Source organism: Lutra lutra, chromosome 7 (genome assembly GCF_902655055.1).
Source record: "Lutra lutra chromosome 7, mLutLut1.2, whole genome shotgun sequence".
In the NCBI taxonomy this organism is placed as follows: domain Eukaryota; kingdom Metazoa; phylum Chordata; class Mammalia; order Carnivora; family Mustelidae; genus Lutra; species Lutra lutra.
In genome coordinates this window covers 128,019,529-128,043,422 of record NC_062284.1, presented here as the reverse complement: position 1 = coordinate 128,043,422, position 23,894 = coordinate 128,019,529, and the positions used below count along the sequence as shown (strand labels likewise).

At 37.6% G+C, this 23,894-nt stretch overlaps 1 protein-coding gene across 28 annotated transcripts in view; it reads left to right on the top strand.

The window, feature by feature from the left end:
- NRXN3 (neurexin 3) overlaps positions 1-23,894 on the top strand; it is a 1,668,422-nt gene that overhangs the window by 1,490,747 nt on the left and 153,781 nt on the right. For 19 of the 28 annotated variants that reach the window (XM_047738119.1, XM_047738147.1, XM_047738127.1 and 16 more), the window contains 2 exons: positions 15,906-15,995; positions 21,300-21,607. In XM_047738119.1, coding sequence (XP_047594075.1) covers positions 15,906-15,995; positions 21,300-21,607 — 398 coding nt within the window. The remainder of the gene's footprint in view (positions 1-15,905; positions 15,996-21,299; positions 21,608-23,894) is intronic. The other 9 variants (XM_047738148.1, XM_047738133.1, XM_047738146.1 and 6 more) reach the window with 1 other exon arrangement.

The window sequence follows — 23,894 nt, the reverse complement described above, 5'->3', positions numbered from 1 at the left end:
TTACCGATCTCAGTATTGAATGTAATAAAGCTATCAGTCTAAGGTCGAAGTTTCCACCACCAGAATCGAATGTATCACCACCAGACGTGGCTTTCTAGAGCCTAAGCAAAGTGGTCACAGGGGGAGAACTGTTAATTACCCCTCAACTCTTTTTTTTTCTGAGTCAAAGAGACAATACAAAAGGTGTTCAATAAATGTTAAACTGCACAACTGTATTGACATTATTGGAGGCTTCCAAGTTCATTGTCTGCATGTACATAATATAGTATATACCAAGGTAAAGAGTATCCTTTACATACATTAAATATACCTAAGTTCATTTAAAAAGTAAGAGGAAAATAACAAGTTTTTATTATGTATAGTTGAGATTTTACGGTGAAAATTTTGTTTGTTGAAACAGTTAAATCTTAAATTTAATCACCCTGGGATGATTCTCTGTAGGTCCAGAAGAGTGAATTTCCCAGTATACTTAGTCAAAATGGTAGAAGAGAGAAAAGAACATTCAGGCATCCGTGAAAGTTAAAAAAAATAACTAAATATAAATCTGACATAGATACGTATGTAAAGTAAAAATAAATCTAAAATCTTCTCAGACAGCCAAGGTTTAGAAATACTTGGTAGTTCATTTTCAAACCTATATAAAACTGTTGTAAGATGTTGACTATTTCAAATAAAATAGGAATTTATATAAGTGAAGTACAAACTTAAATAGAACCAAAATGCTTTTAGGCTTTCGAAATGAATAGCTGGAATTTTACTGAATTTTCTATATGGTGAAGGTAGAGCTAGACTTCCAGACAGGGGAAAAAAAAAAAAGAAAAAAGAAAAAAGAAAAAATGAAGGTAATACATGGAAAAGAAGATACCACTCCCAGGGGGCAACTGAGATCCCCTAGAAGAGATGAACCAAGTGAAATCTAATAGTTTTGCTTCATTTTGTGACTTCTTTCTACTAAGACCTCAGAGAATTTTCAGTTCCATGGAGGACCATAAAGGGAATTTTGAAATACTCTTAATGGCTCTGTTCTGGAAATAAGGCAACTGAACTGAGCCAGGTGCTCTGCCAACCCTCCCCAATGCTGACTCCAGACCTTTATGACAATTCTCCAGCCTTATTCCCATCCTCAGTAATTGTACATAGTTCATCCGCAACACATCTTCTAAGTCAACCTTCCAGTGATCTGGTTGAAATGCAGTAGTAGTTGTAAGATGTCACCCAGAAACACTCAGGCCAAAACATCAAAGAACTTTTCAGTCAGTAAACTCAACTCCTTCTGTGGCTGCATAATCATGTAGCTGCATCATTCTGTCAGGTTACAGTTGCTTTCATTTTTCCTGGTCCACTGGAATAATCGATATTTTGTTCCTCTTGTGGTTTTGATCCCTTGATTGGTGCCACTTCTCCCAGTACAGCTACTTTGAACAAGCAGACTGTTGAATAGGAAGCTCAAGACTTTGAGCAATCATTATGTATGTTCAAACCCCACTGCCTTTTGAATGTGGAGTAACAGCTGAAATCCCAGGTGTCACAGCCAACCTCTAAGGACAGCAGCAACCCCAGTATCGGCATTCCTTTGTGAAGAGAAACCATTCAGATTCGTCTGTGAAAGTATTTATTAAGGATCCATCTCTACAAATCCCCGTGCTAAGAACGGAATCATAAATAGGGTTTGGACCATTATTCAATCAGAGCATATTTAAATCAAATAGGATAAGGAAGGAAGAAACCTATTTCTTTAGTATTCACTGTGTCTAGGTTCTCCTTTTTGAGTCACACTCAGAAGTAAATCTTTGAAAGAAAGTAAGAAGTAAGATATATCTCTGGACAGGGACGCCTGGGTGGCTCAGTTGGTTAAGCAGCTGCCTTCGGCTCAGGTCATGACCCCAGCGTCCTGGGATGGAGTTCTGCATCCGGCTCCTTGCTCGGCAGGGAGCCTGCTTCTCCCTCTGCCTCTGCCTGCCATTCTGTCTGCCTGCGCTCACTCGCTCTCTCCCTCTCTCTCTGACAAATTAAAAAAAAAAAAAAAAAAAGATACATCTTAGGACAGCATCCTTTGAATTTGGTTAGATGGGAAATTGCATTCCCTGTTCAGAAGTCTAAAACTTGTAAGGATTCCAATGGGATTGAAATAAACTACCCTCCCTGGTAATCAGAAATTAAACCATAAAACCAAGAAAACTACATGCTGTTCTCTCACCTGTCTTGTCTCCTGTCCTAGTTGTGCCTTATACTTACTGATGTCCTAAGTGCCTTTTGACAAGACAGCATTGGGGCATCAGGAGACCCTGCACGAACGTGAGTAGGCAAATTGAGTCACTCAAAGGCCTTCTTTTAATCTTTTGGATCATTATTGCAAAGATAAAAGTGGGGTTTCTGAAAGAGTAAAATTCAAAGGATCTTCGCAATTAGAATGGTGATCATACGAGATCATCTGGTACATTTCCCTGGTTGGTTTAGAGATTTCTGCAGAAAACGGACTACTCTAATTTGACTAGTATAATTTGAAATGTTACAGATTTGCCTTTCTTCTACCAAGAAAATAGACCTGTCTGATTCTCCTCTTTGGCTGGAAAAGTTTTTTTGTTCCACTCCATTATCACTAAGGATGTCATTTGAAATGATTCCCAGTCATTTCTTTAAATCCAAGACATTTATTTTTTACAGATATCTAGGAGATATTTCTTGTGGAAAGGTACAAACTTCTATGGAGAATATATGAAGACATTCTTTCCTTTAAGATGTTTATAAATTCTCTCTATACATACAGGACACACACACACACACACGTACACACACACACGTACACACACATCATTGGGTAAATACTAAAAACATTGCCTTTGTCCTGGCACAAATAAATATATTTAAACATAAAATAGCCTAAAGATCTTTAGACATAGCTCTCAGATGGTCGAGATTTAATATCATGCTAGTTAATATTTTATATTAAATAGTTAAAAGAAGGGAGAGTCATGAATATTTTATTAATATATCTCAAATTTGTAGTTTTTCAGATGTTATAAGAACCTTGGTAATCATTTAAACTTTCAAAGGTAATAACTTGGTGATTTATTGGAGTCAGAACACCTGCTGCTGCTCGAAGTAGCAGCAGTCATCAATTTCATGACCATTCTTTTTTTTTTTTTAAGATTTTATTTATTTATTTGACAGAGAGAGATCACAAGCAGGCAGAGAGGCAGGCAGAGAGAGAGAGAGAGAGAGAGGAGGAAGCAGGCTCCCTGCTGAGCAGAGAGCCCGATGCGGGACTCGATCCCAGGACCCCGAGATCATGACCTGAGCCGAAGGCAGTGGCTTAACCCACTGAGCCACCCAGGCGCCCTCATGACCATTCTTGAACACTTAAGATGAGTCGTCATTTCATGTCACTGTGTTTTAGAAAGGGGATTGTGGAAGTAGGATGGTATAAGAAGATTTTTTTCATCTTTTTTCTAAGGTGATTATAATTTTATACCAAAACAACAACAACAACAACAACAAACCATGCCCGTAAGAACAGCAATTGCACGTTAGAGGAGTCTAGGTTTTAGGTAAATATGTTAAATGTATGGATAATTTTACATAATTATTAACTACTTTCTTAAAAGTGTAAATATATATATATATATATATATATATATATATATATATATATATTTTTTTTTTTTTTTAATTGCTGTGCCGGCCATCACATTTACAATATGAACTAATATTTGAGTCATGACTTAAAATGTGATGTACTTCTAATTATTAACAAGTATGTGTCATTTGAGTTGTCAGTCCAAAGGTTTAGATATTAGTTGTCCTTACTCTTTTTTTAACCCCTTAGATTTTGATCATTTTTGATGTTTTTCTCTACTGTCCAACTGCCATTCACCTAAGGTAATACAGTTCTGATATCAACTATTAAGTCCCAGAAAAATGACTTCTAAACTCCCCTCAGTGAGTTCATAAGGCTATTTTTTTTTTTTTAGCTGATCCATAAGCTTTAAAAAGAGTTGAAGAGGCAGTGTGTGCTTTTTAAAAGACAAAGTTGCAAGGTGGGAATGTTTTTTATCTGGTTTTGGTCTTCAGTTCAGTGTTTTGCCTTGTTTTTATTGTTTTGTATTAGTAGGGAGTGTGGTGGAGCATACCTTTCTATTCTAAGCCCAAGTAAGGCTATCCGTTCATAATCAGTGATTATTCATATCCTACAGGAACATCAAAGGTTTAGTTTGGTTAGAAGGTTGGAGTAAGGGATGGGAGTAAAGGCAATATTAGCTCAGGAAAAAAAAAAAAAAAAAGGCAGTCCTTCCAGATTCCCCATGGAATCCTTTAAGGAGTAAAAAAATCCATTGATGGGTAGGGGTTAGAGTCCCAGAACACCTTCCCATTAAACCTGCCTTTCTTACCAGCTTCTGCCCACTCCTCTTTGAATAAAGATGGCAGGAGGTGACACAAGTAGCTGAAGGGCCCCTTCTTGGTTCTATTCCTTATTACCTCTGGAGTCAAGCCTACCACTCTCCCACCCTTAACCTCGTCCAAGTCCAGAAATGGAGACCAGAGTAGTAGTCCCTCTCTGGCTCTCTTGCCCTGTCCCAGTTCCCTCGGCCCTGACCTGCCCCCTCCTCTGAGGAGCTGCAGTATTGCATCCCTTTCCTTAGATTTGATCATTCTCTCTTAAGAACGAAGAAGAGGACTAAGGAAAGGTAACAGGGATACGTGCCTCCCTGTCTCCATTCCAGGACCCCTAAGGTTTTCACCACCTCAAGCTCCTCTGACTCCACAGATAGCAGCGGAGCACCTCCCCATCTTCCTGTTGGTTCTCAGTGGAAACCCTCACACAGGAGGCTGCTTCATTTATCCAGTGTCTGCTTCTCAGTCTTTCCTGGATTTCTCAACTCCCTGGCTGTATCTTTGAAGATATGCTGCAGAACAAAATCCCTCCAAACCTTTGTTGTTCATTGGCTCATGTTTTTGTGGGTTATAAAGATGTTTTATCTGTTCTAGGCCGGCTTGGATGGACCTGGAATGTCTTGACGGCCTCACTTACAGGTCTGGGCCCTCAGCTGAGCTGGCTAAGTAGCTTGGAGGGCTGGGGTCTCTGTTCTTGGGATCTCTCATCTTCCAGGAGCAGAGACTGGTTTTGGCTTTCTTGATAATGGCAGTCTCGGGCTTAGCAGCATGAGGAGGCAAGCACTCACCACGCAAGGGCTGTTCAGACCTCCGCTTACATCCCATTTGCTAATATGCCCTGTGCCAAACAAAGCAAGTCTCAGAGCCAACCCAGAATCAAGGGGTGGAAAAGTAGAAGGTGTAGAAAAGGAGACTCGGCTGCTGACAGGAGGAGTGACAAGAGTCTCATTGCAAAGGGGCGTGGTTGTCAGAATGGGATTGGACCTGTTTTGCAGTGAGCTTTGGCAGAAAGTTTGGGAGAGGTTGTGGCAGCCATAATTGCCCTCTTAAACTTCCTCCCTCTCAACCCTAAATTCAGGACTCAGTGTGAAGTTGTAAACTAATGGCTTTCACCGAGGAATTGCCCTCCCCTCTCTTTTCTTTAAGATCCTACATTTTGGAATTAATCTTGGCTCTAACTGCCATATCACATGGCCTTCTTCTTTTTTTTCCCCTCAGCATGTCTTATCACTTTGCTTAAATTGAGTTAATTGCTTCTTTAAAAATGAAATGTCTGTTTAAAAAAAAATATATCTTATTTTTATATTCCCTTTGGACACTTTCAAGTACTTCATCTGCCTTTGTTTTGAGTATTTGTGAAATATCGGTGTTATTTATGAAACAAGTTGTATTTATATAAATTGTGTTCTTTGTTTCATTTTTTTCCTTTCTTTGTCTTCTTCCTTTTTTTTTCTTTTTAACAAAGACAGTTCTGCTATAAAAACAGCCCCTTGCTGATCTCTACTTTTCTCTAGACATATTCTTTGAGCTCTATACATTGTTTATCATTATCCTTTGTTTGTAGCCAGATTTGAGGCCATGCTGTAATTCTCACAAACAAATCAATTTGAATTAATTTGCCAAGGAGAGTTAACGAGGCATTGTATGAATTCGAGATATACTACAACTGCTGCATTCCCTGAGGTCATCTCTTCACTGGGAAGATTTTGACTCTTGTACCACATTGCAGTAGTGCATCTCTGACCTTTGAATCTTTTACCAAATGATGCGTGGCTGCCAACTGGTTCATTTTTTGAAAAGCCTTGGAAATGCCATGTAATCAAATAAATAGGAGTAGAGACAATTCCTTAATTAATACCTTTGCTGAGGGAGGGTTATCTTTAAAATCTCCACTCTCGGATGCTTGCCTCAGCTAGGAGTCCTATTTCTAACGACACTGTAAGTGGGAAGTTCGAGACACATTAAAGGAGGGATAATACATTTCTTAGATAATCTTTGAAGTCTGTTCAACCTTAAATTGTAGACTCCTCTCAAAATACAAACTGTGAGTTCCAAAGAACTCTACTCCCAGAAACCCGGAAACTGCCTTTTAATTATAAAACATAAAAAACAACAACAAAAAATTTGCTTAAGCAGGACCTCCGTGGTTATGTGGACTCCCCTTCATCCCCAGTCCATCACCCTCACACATCTTCATCTGTCACCAGCACGTCCTCCCTCAGAATTTAAGTAAAGACTGATACAAACAAAATAAATAGGAAAATTCAGTCCATCTTTTGCTGAGCAAATGGTAACCGAGTTTCTCAAAGGAGCTCAGATCTCTGGGTCTTACATGAATAATTTCCCAGACGATTGAAGAATTGAACCCAAGCCCCTGTTAATGTTTGCTTAGTCAGAAGAGAAAACTAGTCTGGGAAAATTGTCCCAAACGTTTTGTTGTATAAAAGGATTTATCTCTTAAACTTGAGACTGATAACATAAAAATTCTCAAGTGTTTTTAACAGAAAAATTGTGATGTATTTAACCATATTTAACAAAGAATCTGATAATGGCTAAGGACTAATACGGGCTCATCCAAACAAGTCTTATGGAACTAGGCTAATTCTCTTCGGATGGCATTAACAAATTGGCAGATGAGACGCATGTTTTAGGCACAGTGTATCTTCATTTCCCTGAACTAGTATAAAGAGAGCTATGACAGCATCTTAAGGAGATCTGCCTCTGGTTGAGCTGAAACACTCAGATGAAGCTTTCTAGCTTTCCTGTATCTATTGCTGTGTAACAAATTACCCCCCAATTTAGTGGCTTAAAACAACAAATAGTTACTGTCTCACAGTTTCTGTAGGTCAAGATTTGGTAGCAGCTTAGTTGAGTGGATCTAGCTCAAGGTATCGGATGAGTTGACATCAAGAGAGCAGCTGGACTGCAGTTATCTCAAGACTTATGGAGGCCTGGAGGGTTTGGTGGCCTCAGGTCCTTGACATGTAATTCTTAAGGACTTAAGTGTCCTTAAGATATAATATTAGCTTCTCTGGAGTGGGTACTGAGAGGGAGAGGAAAAAGGAGGGAGAGAGGGAGAGAAAGTTAGAGAACTCACAGAGCTTTTTTTCATCTAGTCTCTCAAGCCATACACTGTCACTTCCAAGGTACCCTATTGTTTAGAATTGAGTCACTAAGTTCAGCCCACACATAAGGTTGGAGAATCAAACTCCATCTCTTACAGAAAGGAATTTCAAAGAATTTATAGACATTATAAAGCCTCCACGTAATCCTATTCTGTACATTTTTCAGGGTCTTGAATAAAGGCATGAAGATATGCTTATCAAATTTGCAGATGACATAAAGCTAAGAAATGCGTCTCCTCAAAAGACAAAAGACCCAGAGTTAAGCATTTTCTTATCGGGTTGGAATGCTGTTATGAAACAAAAAAAGAATACATTTAATAGTGTATAAGTAAAGTCCTGCTTTGAAGTTCACCAAGTGTATTGCATGAATGCAAGATGACCCAAACTTTGGGTAAGGATTCAGTTAGAAACTGTTGGGTTTTTGTTGGAAATAAGCCTAATATGTGACAGTAATGTGATGTGGTTGGGTTGTTTAGACAACTGTTGCAAACTCGTATATTAACCAGGTCAAGTGTGGGTGGTACACGATACACTGATTGTGGTCTTTAGATCCCTGGGAATAATGTAATCATTTGTAGGCATGAGGTTTAAGGTTGGTCTAGAAGACCTATAACTTATAAATACCAGGAGTCCATAAGATCGAAACAGAAGGATTACTACAACATCAGGTTATTATGACATCAGACATATTGATTTTTGGTGTGACTTTCCCATTTATGAGAATGAAAATGTTTTACTTTGTTCTCCATTGAAATTTTCCCTCTAAACTTCCTACCTATAATCTGAGCTGCATAGAAACATCACACATACATGATCTTTTTTGTACCAAATATTCTAACATTCTGCCCTTAAAAACAGAGTTTGATTTCCTCTGCATGAGAGGAATAAAAGGGGATAAGGAGTGGAGAGAGGAACATTGCTAGAAAGAAATGAAAGAAACCAACAACATTAAAGAGACACAGGCTGACACAGAGGTTGGACATACCGGAATGCGTGGATCACAGGGAAGGGTGACCCTAAAATAACACTGTAGCTTTTGCAAGAAGGAGGAAATAAGTGATAAGAAGAAAGGCGCCTGGGGGAGTCTGGAAGGGATCATATGTCAAATGGTTGAAGACCGGACATTAAGGCTTTATGTTGAACGGAAATTTGAAAAAAGTTTTGACACTAAAAATTGTGTAGTGAAGTAATTCTTGTAAGTTTACCTTCACTTGGGTTTAACCCTTTTGAATCAGATACTGTTACCACAATAGCAACAATAGTAATAAGTGATCTATTGAGCACTTCAGTCATGCTACATACTGTACTAAGCACTTTATATACATTTAGTTCTCAAGACCACCCTATGTTGTAGTTATTATTATAATCCTCATTTTATATATGGAGAAATTAAAGCTTAAAGACACACTGAGACATAGATATTTTAAACATGCTTACCAGAAAAGCACTAGACAAAATTCAGCTGTTGAAATGGACTAGTCTAGCTTTAGTGCACATTTTGAAATAATTATGGAAGCAAGTTGAATTTTATCATCAATTTATATTTTAATTTATAGCATGTCATTTTTCAAAGTGGCTCTTAAATAAAGAATAGATGCTACGTAGACCTATCATACTGAAGCAGATTCTGTTAGAAATTGCTTGAAAATATCCCCTTAAATTATGGAAACATACAAAGATATTGCAGCTTCTTGGACCCTGTTTTATTAATATTCCTGGGATTGAAAGTATCCCAGATGGATGAGGAGCAATGAAGAGAAGTTCCAGGAGAAATGAGCTTTGGGAAGAGGGTTGAGAATGGCCTAAAGGTGCAGGAGAAGGATGGGGAATCATGATATATATGTCTTAATTGTTGCCTCAGGGCAAATGGTCCTGAGTATAATTGCATTTCAACAGAAATGGGACTTTCAGTTAGATCTGGGATATGAAAGAGAACCTCAATGTTAGCATATCTGCACAAAAAGTCACCTCACCCAGGAACAAAAGTCAAGAATTAGAGACATGGTCCCTTGGATGTCTGGATATAAAACACCAAGGGTATATCTTATAACATGGTTCTCATTTTTCCAACATGTGTTAGGGAAAGATCTTGAGAATTAAATCACAAACCGTCCCCATGCCATCCTCTTCTGCTCATAAACTAAGTCCTTGCCTGGATTATTGCATTTAATTTGTATAAAACCTTGTAACAACGATATTATTATCTTCATTTTTTTTTTTAGACTAGTGAAGAAACTCTGAGACTCATCTAGATTTAGTCAGTTGTTCAAGTTCACAGAAATGGTAAATGTCTGAGATAGGATTTCATCTAGAGTCTGACTCCACAGCCAATGCTCTTTTCTTTTCTTCTTCTTTTTTTTTTTAAGATTTTATTTATTTATTTATTTGACAGAGAGAGATCACAAGTAAGCAGAGAGGCAGGCACAGAGAGAGAAAGGGGAAGCAGGCTCCTTGCTGAGCAGAGAGCCCGATGTGGGGCTCGATCCCAGGACCCTGAGATCATGACCTGAGCCGAAGGCCGAGGCTTAACCCACTGAGCCACCCAGGCGCCCCGCCAATGCTCTTTTCACTCGTGTCTGAGTCATCTTTGCTTTAACTGCTTTACCCCCATAGCCTAGAAACGGTGGATCAATATAATGACTTTGATATAGGAAGGAAGTGATATGCCTTTCCACATACGTTTTCCATTTCTGAATATATATAAGCATATAAGACAGTGTGGGCCAACACACTGGCCAAGTCAGGGTATGCCTGGGTGACACACACTACTGTCTAGGAGCAGATATCTAATCACTTGGGAAAGTGGTTCTCTTGGCTCACAGAACCACCTAAGTAAGTCTGAAGAAGCCTGCTTACTTAATAATGCCCTTGTGCTCTGGGTCTATTAATTCACTTCCCCCAGCTGATCAGTTTCGTGCTCTAAGAGATTAATTTCTTTACCTTGGCACATGAAAGGATCAAGACTCATAGAGATAGTTCTTTTTCCTTCAACCTCAAAGGTATATTTGAGGATTAATGAGATGATGCTTTTAATTGCATTTTGAACTCTTTGGTTGAAAGGCACTTTATAAATAACAGATACTTGCCTTTTTTGTGGAGGTCCATCCATCACTTCCAAGTGGACAAGCATTCTAGATGCCCTTTGGGTAGCACAACAGCCTCCTTTTTGACTCTGGGAGAGTTCATCTGGGTTAACATCAGGAACAAGACCGGAGCTGAGCTTAGAGAGTTTCACTAGTTCCTTTTCTTTAGTGTCTTATATTTGCTTTGAAACTTACAAAGTGTTCTGTGGGGAGAGAGACATTGTAAGAACCTCTGAAATACCCTCCTGCTTGAACCTGCTCACATCGATTTTCTCTTGCCTCTGGCTCTAATACATAGTATTCATTCTTTGACTGTTCATTAGACCCGTGGTCTCATTTTTTAGTGTCAACAAAGCAATAAAGAAAATGTTTTTTTTCTTTTATTCTAGGACTCAAAACAAAATGTAAAATATACCTCTGGCATTAATTTTGCTCAGACGAATGTTGTTACAGTATTCCTATTAGCATGTCCATGTGCCTGACAACATTTCAGATGGTATTTTTAGGCTACCTGTAAAAAAGCATTTTCTGCCAGCCTGGTGCAAATTGCCAGAACCTTTAAGACACTCTTCCTCAACTTAGCATCAGTATATCATCATTATCTGTGGCGGGACCAAGAAATCGCATCTGTCAATGCCTGAATTGCTCTTTTACTTTCAGTGGTTTTAGAAACCCACTTTGTTTTGGAAATGGGGTTAGCTAAGTATATTTTAGAAGACTCAGAAATATAAAAAGCAACAGCTAGGAGATTTAGGGGATATTTAAGATGTTTCATTTTCTATGGCTCGTTGATCTTTAGAAGATAATCTTTGTGGGACCAGATGGAATATGGTCATGTTTTGAATGGAGGTCTGAGAAAGTTCTGGGGTCATGGGAGTACACCCTGGAATCTTTGTACTTCCCTTAGATCATTAAGAAAGAACTGACCCACGTTAATAATAATTTCTAAAACATGAATGTTTTTCATATCCCAGGTTTTGTGTATATTCTACCTCTTATTTTTCTATTCAGGTCCTACAGTGGATTGGGAAATGGGGAAACTGAGGCCAGATCGCTTGCATAAGATCACACAGCTGCTAAATACTGATGTTAGAACTCAAAGCCAAATTTGTCTCCAAAGCCCATGGTCTTAACTCCTGTGCTATACTGATTATGGCTTAAGGAAAATATAAGTATGGTGGCTAAGGAATAGGATCTGTGCTTAGGCCAATAGATAATGATAATAAAGGTCTCATAAAAGTCATTTTCTGTGCTATACAAAAGTTCTTTCTATCAGTCCATTTTTCAATTTAAAAAATATTCATTCCTTTGGATGAATTGTAATTTTACTCCTTTGGGACCCCAAAGAGAGACTGATGAATTGGGAGACTGTTGGAGAGTCAACTTGCTTTCTTTGTTTTCCTTACTCTGTTTTCCTTTTTTTATCCTAAATGGATTTGCTCAAATGTAGAAGACATGAGGTATTCCTGAATAGAGGTCGGAGCTCTGTGTGAACCAGTTGGGCCTTAATAATTTCACCTCAGAGTATTCTGTTCTTCACAATATTATAATTTAACAGTGTAAGTTAGATGTGTCTCCAGGAGTCAAAATACTTAGTAATAGAACCACTGATTCAAACGCAAATGAATGTGGGAGGCTGGTGACATGAAAAAACTCAATTTCTGATTTAAAAAAAACACACACACACACATACACACACACACTTTTAAACAGAATAAGATAATTAGTTTGGTTTTTTGGGTTTTGTTTGTTTGTTTGTTTGTTTGTTTGTTTTTCCCCAAAATTCAGTCTATGTAGGTGAGTGTCGGATCCATGTAAGTTATTTAGGAAACCTCTATTTGAAGATCTCATGGTGCAACTTTTAGATTTCTCAGTATGTTTGAGAAGTGCGGTCATTACATTTTAGTCTCATTAGTCACGTACATATGCCTCTTTCTAGTGAGATTATGACATTACTATTCATAAGGCCATTCTCTCTTGAGGATATCATTACTTTCTGTTGAAGAATTGATTTCACTCTTTGTTCAAGTTCTCATTCTGGTTGCTATATGAAATGTACAACGGGATGTCATTAAGGATTTAATACGAATGTATATGAATTTGACAAGGTTTGCTCAGCTTTCAGGGTGGTCCCTGTGTATGAATTCTTATATTTAGAAGGCTGTTTACTCTTCAGTCAGTCTAACAAAATGGGGCTTGGGGCAAATGAACTCATTCTCATGCACATGTTTCTAAAACAGTTCTTACTAATGTTTGAGATAAATTAAAATAAAAACCAACAAGAACATGAAAAGAGACTAAGAACAATGTTAATGTGGCAATTTAAACCAATGTGGTTTTCCAAATGACCTTCCATCTTTCACAACTTTTAACAGTATGCAAGATCACTATCTTTACTGCCAGACACTATGAATCTGGTGTGGAAGACTTAAAAATTTTTTTCTAAATGTCTCTAAAGCTGAGATGGAGAAGAATGACTCTCTCTCTCTTTCCCTTTCCAGTGGGTCTAAGGTTGAATCATGGCTATGCTGTCCTCCCAACATATCACTTACTGCTTATCCAACATACTTTCCTCTTTTTCTAGCCTGTACCATGCCTCAAAATGATTTTCTGTGGAGCTTTAGGTTTGGAAGAGAGTGTATGGGGAGGGGATGCTTAGGAGGACAGAGAGCCCCTAGGTATCCCAAGGAAGTAAATCATCGCATCTTCTTATTTAGTTAACTTAGTACATCTAGAACTCCGAGAGTTGGGCATTTTGGATACTTCTGATTTTGCCTGCATGTTTCTAAGCACACTTAGTTTTATGTCTACTACTGACTTCACTAATCCATTCCACAGTGAGTGAAGTGAAGGTTATCACTATGTTTAATATTGCAGCCAACAACAGTTACAGAAAACCCAAAGTAATAGAATATATTTAAGGTGAATCTGGCACAACCCATTTGCCATTTTTCAGCATAATACTTTGTTGTAACTAAAACTTCAGAGGGGTCAAAGCTTATGAAGATGGATGATATCCCTTGTGTTATCTGTCTTCTTTTGGGTAGGATTAAGAGTACAGGATATAGGTTCTTTTCAGAAAAGTGCATGCTCCTTTTCTATGAAGACATGTGAGAATTTACCCAACTTTATTTTGGATTAATGAAGTTCTGAATCCCCAGATCTACCCGGGAGGATCATTATAATCTCTAATTGGCAACTATATTAACAGATAAAATTAACTTCTTTTACCATGAGTTATTGAAACACCAAGAGATTGCCTTTCTGTTTTTTTCTCCTTACCTATACCTTCTCCTCCCCTTTTTTTCCTATGAGAAGTAATACTCCATTTATTGTCATTTATCCTTCCATATGTTAATATATTTTATCCCAGTCACATAAGATTCCATGATTAGGCTAGAAACAGATCCATCGTTGTCTCTTTCATGAGCTTTGTTTTTGTTGTTGCTGTTTTTATTATTAGTTTTTTTTTTTTAATTCCTTCAGAATAAGAATGAGTCAGATTCTTAAAATCATTTGTTCATAGCAGAAATGAATGGGGAATCTTGGAAACATCTCCCAGCATGGCCACCCCTTTCCCATGTTGCACCTCATGGAAAGCAGGTACCAGTTTAGCCACATGTGGAATCTTCTCTGTCAGGAATAACTCCTGTAGGAAGGTGGCCCTAAGATGGAAATGTCATAGTCACCTTCGACTCATGTGGCTCTTCACATTCTTTCTGGCTTTAAGACTTCTTTGTAAATGATTTCCAAGACACTTGTTTTGAGATTTTGGTTTCTTTTTTATTTTTTTTAATTTTATTTATTTATTTTTTTATTTTTTCAGCGTAACAGTATTCATTGTTTTTGCACCACACCGAGTGCTCCATGCAATACGTGCCCTCCTTAATACCTACCACCTGGCTCCCCCAAACTCCCACCCCCTGCACCTTCAGAACCCTCAGGTTGTTTTTCAGAGTCCATAGTCTCTCATGGTTCACCTCCCCTTCCAATTTCCCTCAACTCCCTTCTCCTCTCCATCTCCCTATGTCCTCCATGTTATGCTCCACAAATGAGTATTATGCCTCCATCAGAAAGGATGAATACCCAACTTTTGTAACAACATGGTTTCATTTTTAATGTTGGCAATTTGAAACGGGATTCCCTAAGTTCCAATATATGGCTATGAGTGAAAAGTCATGAATTAGAATTTGCTAGTTTTTGCTTGATCACTATGAGGTGGTTGATGAGAGAGAACAGTTCCCAAAGCATAGCTTCATTATTTTGCGATTTGAAGCATATTCATTAGGGGTATATCTCCACAATAACACCTCCAAATCTATCCTAATTAGACAAACCATCCAGGGGTGGTAACAACAGTTACAAAAGGAATAAGGGGGGCATAGTAGCAGTTAAAAGCATTATGTTTGAGGCTTGAAACTAATTAGGTATTTCATGCTTGGAGGACGTTATCCCAAACAGGCTTTATAAATAGATACTTGTTCAGAAAGGACTTCTCATAAAAAGGTAAGAGAGAGACTAGATAAACATATAAAGCTTGCATCTCTTGGTAGTAATAAAAAGTAGGGGCTTAAAAGTTTGCCAATATTCTATCCCTATATTTATAGCTGCTTTGATTTACAAATATTTACTTTGGGATTTCTTTTTTTTAAGTGTAGAATAAGTCTGGGCAGAGGAATAGAAATGTAAAGAACCATCCATAAAACCCCATCTATTTAACATAGCTGGTAGGATGCCAGAGTCTCCTTTATGGAGTAAGAAGTCTCCCTTGGCCATTCAAGGCTTAAGTTGTCTTTTTCCCTCCACCAGAAGGTAGAGCAGTTATAAACACTTGAGAGAAGAATAAGGAAGTAGATAACCCCATGCTTCTGATATGGTACATTACCATGAGAGAAGCTCATGCGGGACTAAGACAGGGAGGGTGGGGGGGCTATCCTAGATGAAGCTGGTCTGGCAGGTAAATTACTCACAGACCAAGAAAATCCTTGTGCATCCATCGACCCAATTAAGGCGTAGTTGGGGTCAGATAGAGAAGAGTGAAGGTAAACCCGTTTCTCTAAATGGCCAAAGCTCTTACTGATTCCCATCCCATGCCACATTTCCAAAACGTGGTGGAACACAGCATAGCTAGGACTCGCCTGACCTCAAACCTGTCAACCAAGGGCAGAGTGACTTCAACTCCACCTCTACTAAAGATAAATTGATATCTATCTCTAAAAACTTCATAAACCAAAAACCTAGGATGTTTTTTAATGACATATTGACTTTTCAGATTGTTTTTTAAGCTGTTTTTTAAACTTTAAAGGCAACACTGATAATGAACGCTTCCAAATGGTAAAACAGAAAATCCCCTTCAAATATAACCGGCCCGTAGAGGAGTGGCTGCAGGAAAAAGGTAACCGTCGTTAAAACTTTCATTTTAAAATCATTTGATTCTAAACCCTCATTTTTAAAGCCTGCAAATAAATGTTCCTTAAATGATAATCGCCTGCTGCATAAATGACTGTTTTAATTTTCATTATAATTTGTGTCAGCTTCCACCTGCCATATGTTGATAAATCATGCTATAATACATTGCCATTAAAATACAGTTAAAGGGACTAACATCTAGCTTGCTATCAGCATGACAACCACAAACAAGAAATTCCAGGAACCTCTAAAAAAGAAATGTATTATGGCAATTTAACCACTGCATGACATTATTTGTTAATTTGTTTTAAATGACCTCTTATACCAAAGCTTTCTAAAGAAATTTCAAAAGGACTCTTTAAACTTACATCTTGAAGCTGTTTTGGCTTTACCTCTCTAGCGTGAATAACAAAAAGAATCATCAGATCAACTCTTGTAACTTAATCTGCTTAAGACAAATGTTATAAGGGGAGCAGTGTTTTCTAACATTTGCTTTTAAATGAAGAAAGAATGAGAAAGATTAATTTTGCCTTTAGATTCAAACTTCAGAGGCAAAAGTGTTTCATAAGAGGTTAATTGTGTCCTAGTTGCTGGCTGAAACTAAAAAAAAAAAAAAAAAAAGCAAAGCTTATTTTACACTTTGGTTGTGTAATACCCTTATGTGTTTGATATTTATGCAACAAAAGTGCAAGTGGCTAAGACAATGAGTTGGAAAAGAAAGGCTCATGAAAGGCAAAACAGCAGTTCTGATTTGCTGAAGAAAACAACCACTTTGTTAATAAAAGAGGGCAGCGGTTATACCCGATGTTAGAATTTTCTGTGTGGCTTCAGTTCCCTAGGGTGTAAACTATTATCTTTCAATGGAGAAAATTCTCTGTTTCTGGAAGCTCTTTATTCCCTTCTTTCCTGAGCCAGTACAAGCTACTCTTGTCTCAAGACATCCAGCGAGTTCCTAAAATTCGTAGAGATTTGACTGAGTTATACATAAAAAGTAATTGAATATATTAATATGCAACTTAAGCAAACTTAATTACAGTTTTAAGTTGGGTGACAATATTTAGACCCTTAAACACGGAAAATCCTCACTGAGTCTTAACTGTTTGCCCTGTTTTTAACGTATGTGGTCTAATTAAAAATAAATTAAGAATAACTCTAAAAAGCAAATAATTTTGTTCAGTAATCACCAGCTCATAAAGTCCCTTTAACACTAAAGACTATGATTGCCTCACTTTTTAAAAAGGAGAAGAAAACTAGATGCATGTCTGACTCTCATGTGTCTGAGAGAACTTTTTTTCTTTCAATTTTATGTTAATAATATTTTCTTTTACTCCATCGCCTTTTTGAAGTCTAAGTTTAAGAGCATGCCAGGCGTTTTCATTTGTATCAACCATTATAAAGTTATGGGTAGTCTTTTAGTTTTCCTTCTATAGCACTGTTATCAGTTGGCTTTCATATAGAAGGACGCTTTCAAGGAGACAACAAATCCAGGGAGAGGGGTGGGTCGGGGGGTATGGAGGGCGGCTTGCTAGTTTCTTAACGAGATATGTATGTATTTATGTATGCGTATAATATTGAAAATGGTTATTTCCAAACTTGGAGGTTCTCTCTTCTACACTATTGTAACTGAAGTTACTTAAAACAAAAAACAAAAAACTTTGGTGAGTAACATCTATTCATTCTATTGCTTTACCCCTTCCTCTGTCTAGCAAACCTTCCCCTCAAAAGGAGTAGAAAATAGATACCAAAAGACCTTGTAAAGACAACAAGTTAAAAAAGGGTAAAGATGGAAGGATGAATAAGCAGACATATCAGGAAGCACTTGGAATGCCTCCTTGGAGTTATTTTTGTCATTGGAGAAGAGATCTGGGTTACAGCATTTCTGAATCTGTTTTCTGGCTCTGTCTACTATTGACTGATACTTTCTGACCTTAGACAATGCACTTAACCTCTTTATATCTCAGATTTCCCATTGGAGGAGAGGAGAAATAATACTGCCTATTCCCCAAGGGTGTTCTGAGGTTTAATTAATTAGTCTTTGTGCAACACTGACTGGAGACGTGCAAAGATTTAATTTAAGCAGTATGTGAACTTGATATCCAAATGAAGTAACAGTAATGACTTCCAAGAAGGTGGGCACCCAAAACAAAACAGAAAGAAGCCTGCTACAGACCCTCTACTAGTATAACCAAATTGAGCATTATGGATGATAGAATGATTCTTAGATTGGAATATTGATATAGATATCATAGTTGCTTATTATAAAAAAAGATAGATCATAATGAATAACAATAATGAGATCTGACATTGATTTTGAGAAATCTTGGGCAAATGATAAAACTTACTCCAGTCTGTCCCTTATAACCCTTCAGAGGGAAAGGGTAGTGATGACCAGTTCTCAGTTATTCACTTACTCCTGCTTCTCTGATAGAGCTAAATTGATCAGAGGAAGAGCTGGCAGAGACTGAGAAGGTTTCTCAGTTTCCCAATAGAAACTGAGAAAAAAACAAAACAAAACCTAGAAATAGAGTTTCCCACTATTACTTTAGTGGCTGCCAGCTTTACTCTTAAACTACCTAATCCAAGGTACAGAAGGCTAGGAAAGATTCCTGAAATAGAAGAAAAATAGATCTAGCCACAAATAGACCTTGAAACAGAGAAGCAAACAAATATCCAGACACTTCCTATAGCATCATGGAAAATTGAAGCATAGAAAACTTCCTTCCCTGTTCCACCCCACCAGTGTCTTGTTCTCAAGAAATCATTAGATCTCTCTGGGACTGTAGCAATAACCAGATGCGGAGCAGTGGCTTTGTCCTGCAGCCCAGGAAACATGTCTTGCCCTTCTCCATGCTTGGGTTAGTCTTGAACAAGCAAAGACCATTTTATGCAGTGCACTGTGGCACCTGGAATGAAGGAGATCCATCATTTCTAGCCAGTATAATTCAACTTAGCATTTCAATTCTCCCTGACCCTTTTTTTTATTTGTAATAACTGGCAGAATAATATCACTAGGAAAATAAGGTGAAGACCATTACAGATGTGAAATACTTTGAGAAATATGAGAAATATAAAATATCTTACCTATAACTAGCTATTCCTATTCACTGATCATTAGTGCTAGAGCATATACCAAAGAAGGAGATGAATAAATATTATGGTTGGCCAACAGTTATGTGAATGGAAGGGATAACTTGACATTGGGGCTATGAGGTATAAGCTGCTGGACTGCGTCCTAGAGATATCCTTCTATGCAGCTCTTTCTTTATTAAGTGGCCCGCAGAAGTCTGTGCAAGGTTGAGGGTGTATTATTCTCTCCTTCTATCATGACATTTCTTTTGCAGTAAACTTATTCCCTCTAGAAAAAAACTGTTGTCAAAGAAATAGCAGTAAAGAGCGTTGAGCTCCAGGCCATTATCCAGTGTTATTGTGCACTGAACATTTTGCTGCATCTTATGTGAGAAATGAGAGGCCAACGGACTGGCGATGATGCATGTGTACAGGGCAGTGAAGGAATTGGTGGGAAAATAATGGAAATCTATTAGATCTATTTTGATTGTTCCCTTAGGAGCTGGACAATTCTGTTATCAAATCCAACAGATTCCATTTCCATGCTCCAAATATTTTTATAGAGTGCAGATCATTTTCATTATAACAAAACTCTTTGGCCAGTTCCCTGTACTACAGTGTTTGAAGCTTCCAAAGAGGTATTATTCATAAATCATTCTTGACTAATATGCCCTTAAGACTTACCCCATAAGCAGAACTGACTCTTGTATAAAGAGTTCCTTCTGAGCAGATACATTTCCCCTTCTCTGACTCTTCCATTTCACCTATTAATGTACATTCAGAAGGCCTTCCACATTATACACTGGAAACTCAAGGATAGCTAATCATTGTAGAGACTTAAAGACCTGTAATGGTGGTAGAGGTTAAGAGCCCAAACATCACTGTATGCCTCTATTCATATTGGAGATTGTGGGGGCAAAAAACCTTAGCCTTTTAAAAATAGACTCCCTTTTAATAAGCAGGCAGGAATAACAAAACATTCCAGCCATTTGTTGCTAAAATAATTCAAGTGATTAAATTAAAAATAAGTGGAATATTGTTTGATTACTGACTTAAGTGAAGAAAAATTCAAAAAGGATATATTTAATTCCATTAATAAGTTTTCCCCCATCTCCATATGGAAAACCAGAAGGAAATAATCTGAAGAAATAATAGCATAGAATGTCTTAGCCTTAGAAAGCTGTTTGGGTTTTTCTGGGAAAGATCTAGCACTTAAGAGAAGCTTTTTTAAGTAGGGGTAGTTGGGAGGAAGATAAATTGAGTTGGCACTATTCTAAACTCTGTTCTGCCATGATTTCATTCTGATAGTTTTCTATTCACAGACGCACAAATGGTTCCCCAAATGCGGACTCCAAATAAGTTAATTACTGATAGTTTTCAACACATTAACATGCCTATTGTTTTAAGGAATTTTATGTGTTGCTTTTTCATGAAAACCTATCTCCTTTTTTTAAATTCACTGATTTGGAATGACATTTTTTTTTCTTTCTGCCACCCCAGAAAAATTATTAGTGCTTGTTTATTTCCCATGTTTTAGGGAGAGATATAGTTGTATGGCCATCATCCCATCGCTCCCCCACACTAAAAGAGGTAGGAAATTATCTGTCATGATGTTTATTAAACAGGTATAGATAGAATTTATGTATTACAAAGATTTCTAGGAAATGAGGTATTTGGTGGGTAAACTTCATTTCTACACAGATGTGATGAATCCAAGTCTTTTAATTGGAATTTCATTTAATTTCAGTTAATTATCAGACCTATTTTTAAAATTTAATATTCTGAGTTACCTTACTGAGTAATTGTTTGCCATATAAAATTCTATTTAGTTGCCATTATGTGCCTTTGTAGGTTGAAAATCAGTGCAGTAGGTATTTAGGCTTTATTGCTGTCATTACCTGATTTGAGGGTTCCTTCTGTCATCCACAACTGCATATCCAAGAAGACTGAAGTACTGCAGATCATTGAACCAAGATTTCTCTTTCCTCACAATAATGAAATAGAGACTCAATTATTCAGCTTATCTAGGATATTCAGCTAGACAGTGGAAGAGATAAAACATAGTGGAATGTTACTTGCCAATGTCTATTGAATTTTTGTTATCCAGTTTTCTCCCCTTCATTTGCTCAAGGAAGCCTGTTTTGATGCCTGGTCCATTCAGATCAGGTAAGGCAAAGAAAGATAACATAGGGAATAATAATGTTTCCTCCACCCAACCCACTAGGCCGGCAGTTAACCATCTTCAACACCCAGGCGCAAATAGCCATTGGTGGGAAAGACAAAGGACGTCTCTTCCAAGGCCAGCTCTCTGGGCTCTATTATGATGGTTTGAAAGTACTGAACATGGCAGCTGAGAACAACCCCAATATTAAAATCAATGGAAGCGTCCGGCTGGTGGGAGAAGTCCCGTCAATCTTGGGAACAACACAGACAACCTCCATGCCACCAGAAATGTCTACCACTGTCATGGAAACCACCACTACAATGGCTACTACCACAACCCGCAAAAATCGCTCTACAGCAAGCATTCAGGTAAGCCTTTCTCCCAATTCCTAATTGATTCTGCTTTTTTGTCTTTGAGACATTACTATAAGGTCAGTGTTGCTATGTTGCTCAAGAGTCTGAATTACTATGTTTGTAGGAAGGATGCCTACAGATGCTCATCGTAGTAAGATCTTGGAGTAGAGAAAGACAAATTCACCGCTCAAGAAGTTATAAAAGTTTTGCGTGCACTCATGGGTTATTATTCCTATCATATTTATGGCTGAAACAGTAAAGCTGTTATTCAAAATGAACAATGGCTAACACTTTCAGTATGAAATACTCCTCCTTTTCATTTCATTACTTTTTTTTTCAACAGTAAAAAGGGAAAAGGGGCAGAGGAAAATTTGTTATCATAGGAGAGACTATATTGTAGTTCATTTCTATTCACAACCTCTCAATGGCTTTGCTAAAACATGAATTGTTCCGTTTTGAGACCAATGGGCAGCATTAAAAAAGGTGCAATTGAAGCTAGAGGTTCAACTAATGCTTATAAAATGCAGTCTTTGTTTTATTATTGTTGATCAATCACTTGTTATTTTTTGTCTATTTCATTTCTTTTATATTTGACTGAGGTCCTATATTGCATTAGAAATTATGAAGGTCTGAGTTTAGCTATGTAGGAAGTCCTTAGTTTTGTGGTAATTGTTTGGTTTTTTCACTTAAAAGTAATTATACCCAAGCTAAGACTTAATGCTTTGCTGACTCCCTTGGCATTTCATAAATCTGGTTAGTAGGGGATAGGAGGTTAATCGAGTTATTAGCCTTAAATGCTGTGGCATAAAATAAGACATTCCAATTGCTTGTGGGGAAATTACCCCGAGCCTAGTTAGTGTTTATAGAAGATTCTGTAGATCAGTACTTGTCCCTTCTGTTTCTTAGTTTTAAGACATTATCCAGGGGCTCAGTTGAGTCTTTGACATCACCCTCCCATTGATTTCAGTGGGCATTGCAAACGTAAAGTCAATAATCAATTAAGACCCCTATGTGTTCTCATTCTTCTGCATTAAGTTTATGGGAGCTAAGTAGAGGTAAAAATGTCTTCCTTTTCCCTTTTCTTTGAGCAGGAGATACCCTGACATCTCCTTACGTGATTCCACGGGAACAATTTGAGGCTGTATGCACTGATGATGTTATCAGGCCAATTTTATGTGTTTTAGAAAGGCTACTAAGAACCAGGTTAGCATAACAGTCGTATAGTTGTATGCGCTGTTACGTGTATACCTACGTACATGCTTAAAAAAGAAATAGCTTCTTCTCTACTGATATTAAAGCAATAACTCCTGACACTTCACTCTACTCACTGAAAAGAAGATAAAAGGCAATATATATTTCTATTATGACTCTCTATAGCTCAAGAGCGGATCTGTTTATGGTTGGTAAAAGGATAGTTCTGTCTGCCCAGATCCTGGCAGACTTGTTCTGTTTCTCTCGTAATATATTCTGCTAACTCTGTGGGAACAAATGGCTTTTTCTTCATAGCAGTGGCTGGTCCTGTAGTCTTTTTCGTGGCCAAATTTTTACTGACCTCACGAGGATTTAATGTTACATAGGGATTCAGGGACTAAGCCATGACAATTATTGGTTTTTGGCTTTTCCTCCTGTAGCAAATATGCAAATAGACTTACCCAACACTGGATGAGTCTTTCTAAGAACTAAGAAAGCCAGAACTTCCACAAGAGAGCAGGGTACAAGGCACAAAAGTCTTGCAAGTGATTATGACTCCAGACATCGTAGAATCTGTTGTCATTTTGGAAGATGTGGATGGCTGGAGCATGCCCTCTCTAACAGCCTCCTGTTAGAGTTTCTTTCCCTGAGTCCAGTGATAACTGGATTTCATCTACATATCTTTCACTTTGCTTCTACCATGGCTATAAAGAGAAGTTATAAATCTGTGCCATACTTGTTCTTAAGGATGTGTAAATGCAAACTCTTAGAGAAAAGACAACAGTCTAGCAGAATTAGATTAGACTGGGATGAGGGATCAAAAAGCTCCATATTCTTTGTAAAGATTAGCTAGAGGAAATTACTTTATGCCAAGGATTTTTGATTTTTTTGTCCCTGCCAACTAGCCATAAGAACTTTGCCCTGGCACATATTCTGATGAGCACTGGGTATTATATAGAAGTGAAGAATCTCTAAATTCTACTCCTGAAACTAATATTACACTGCATGTTAACTAACTAGGGCCTAAATAAAAACTTAAAAGTATAAATCAATCAATCAATCAATCAATCTTTGCCCTGGGCTCCATAAAATCAAAAACTTGAAAGTATAT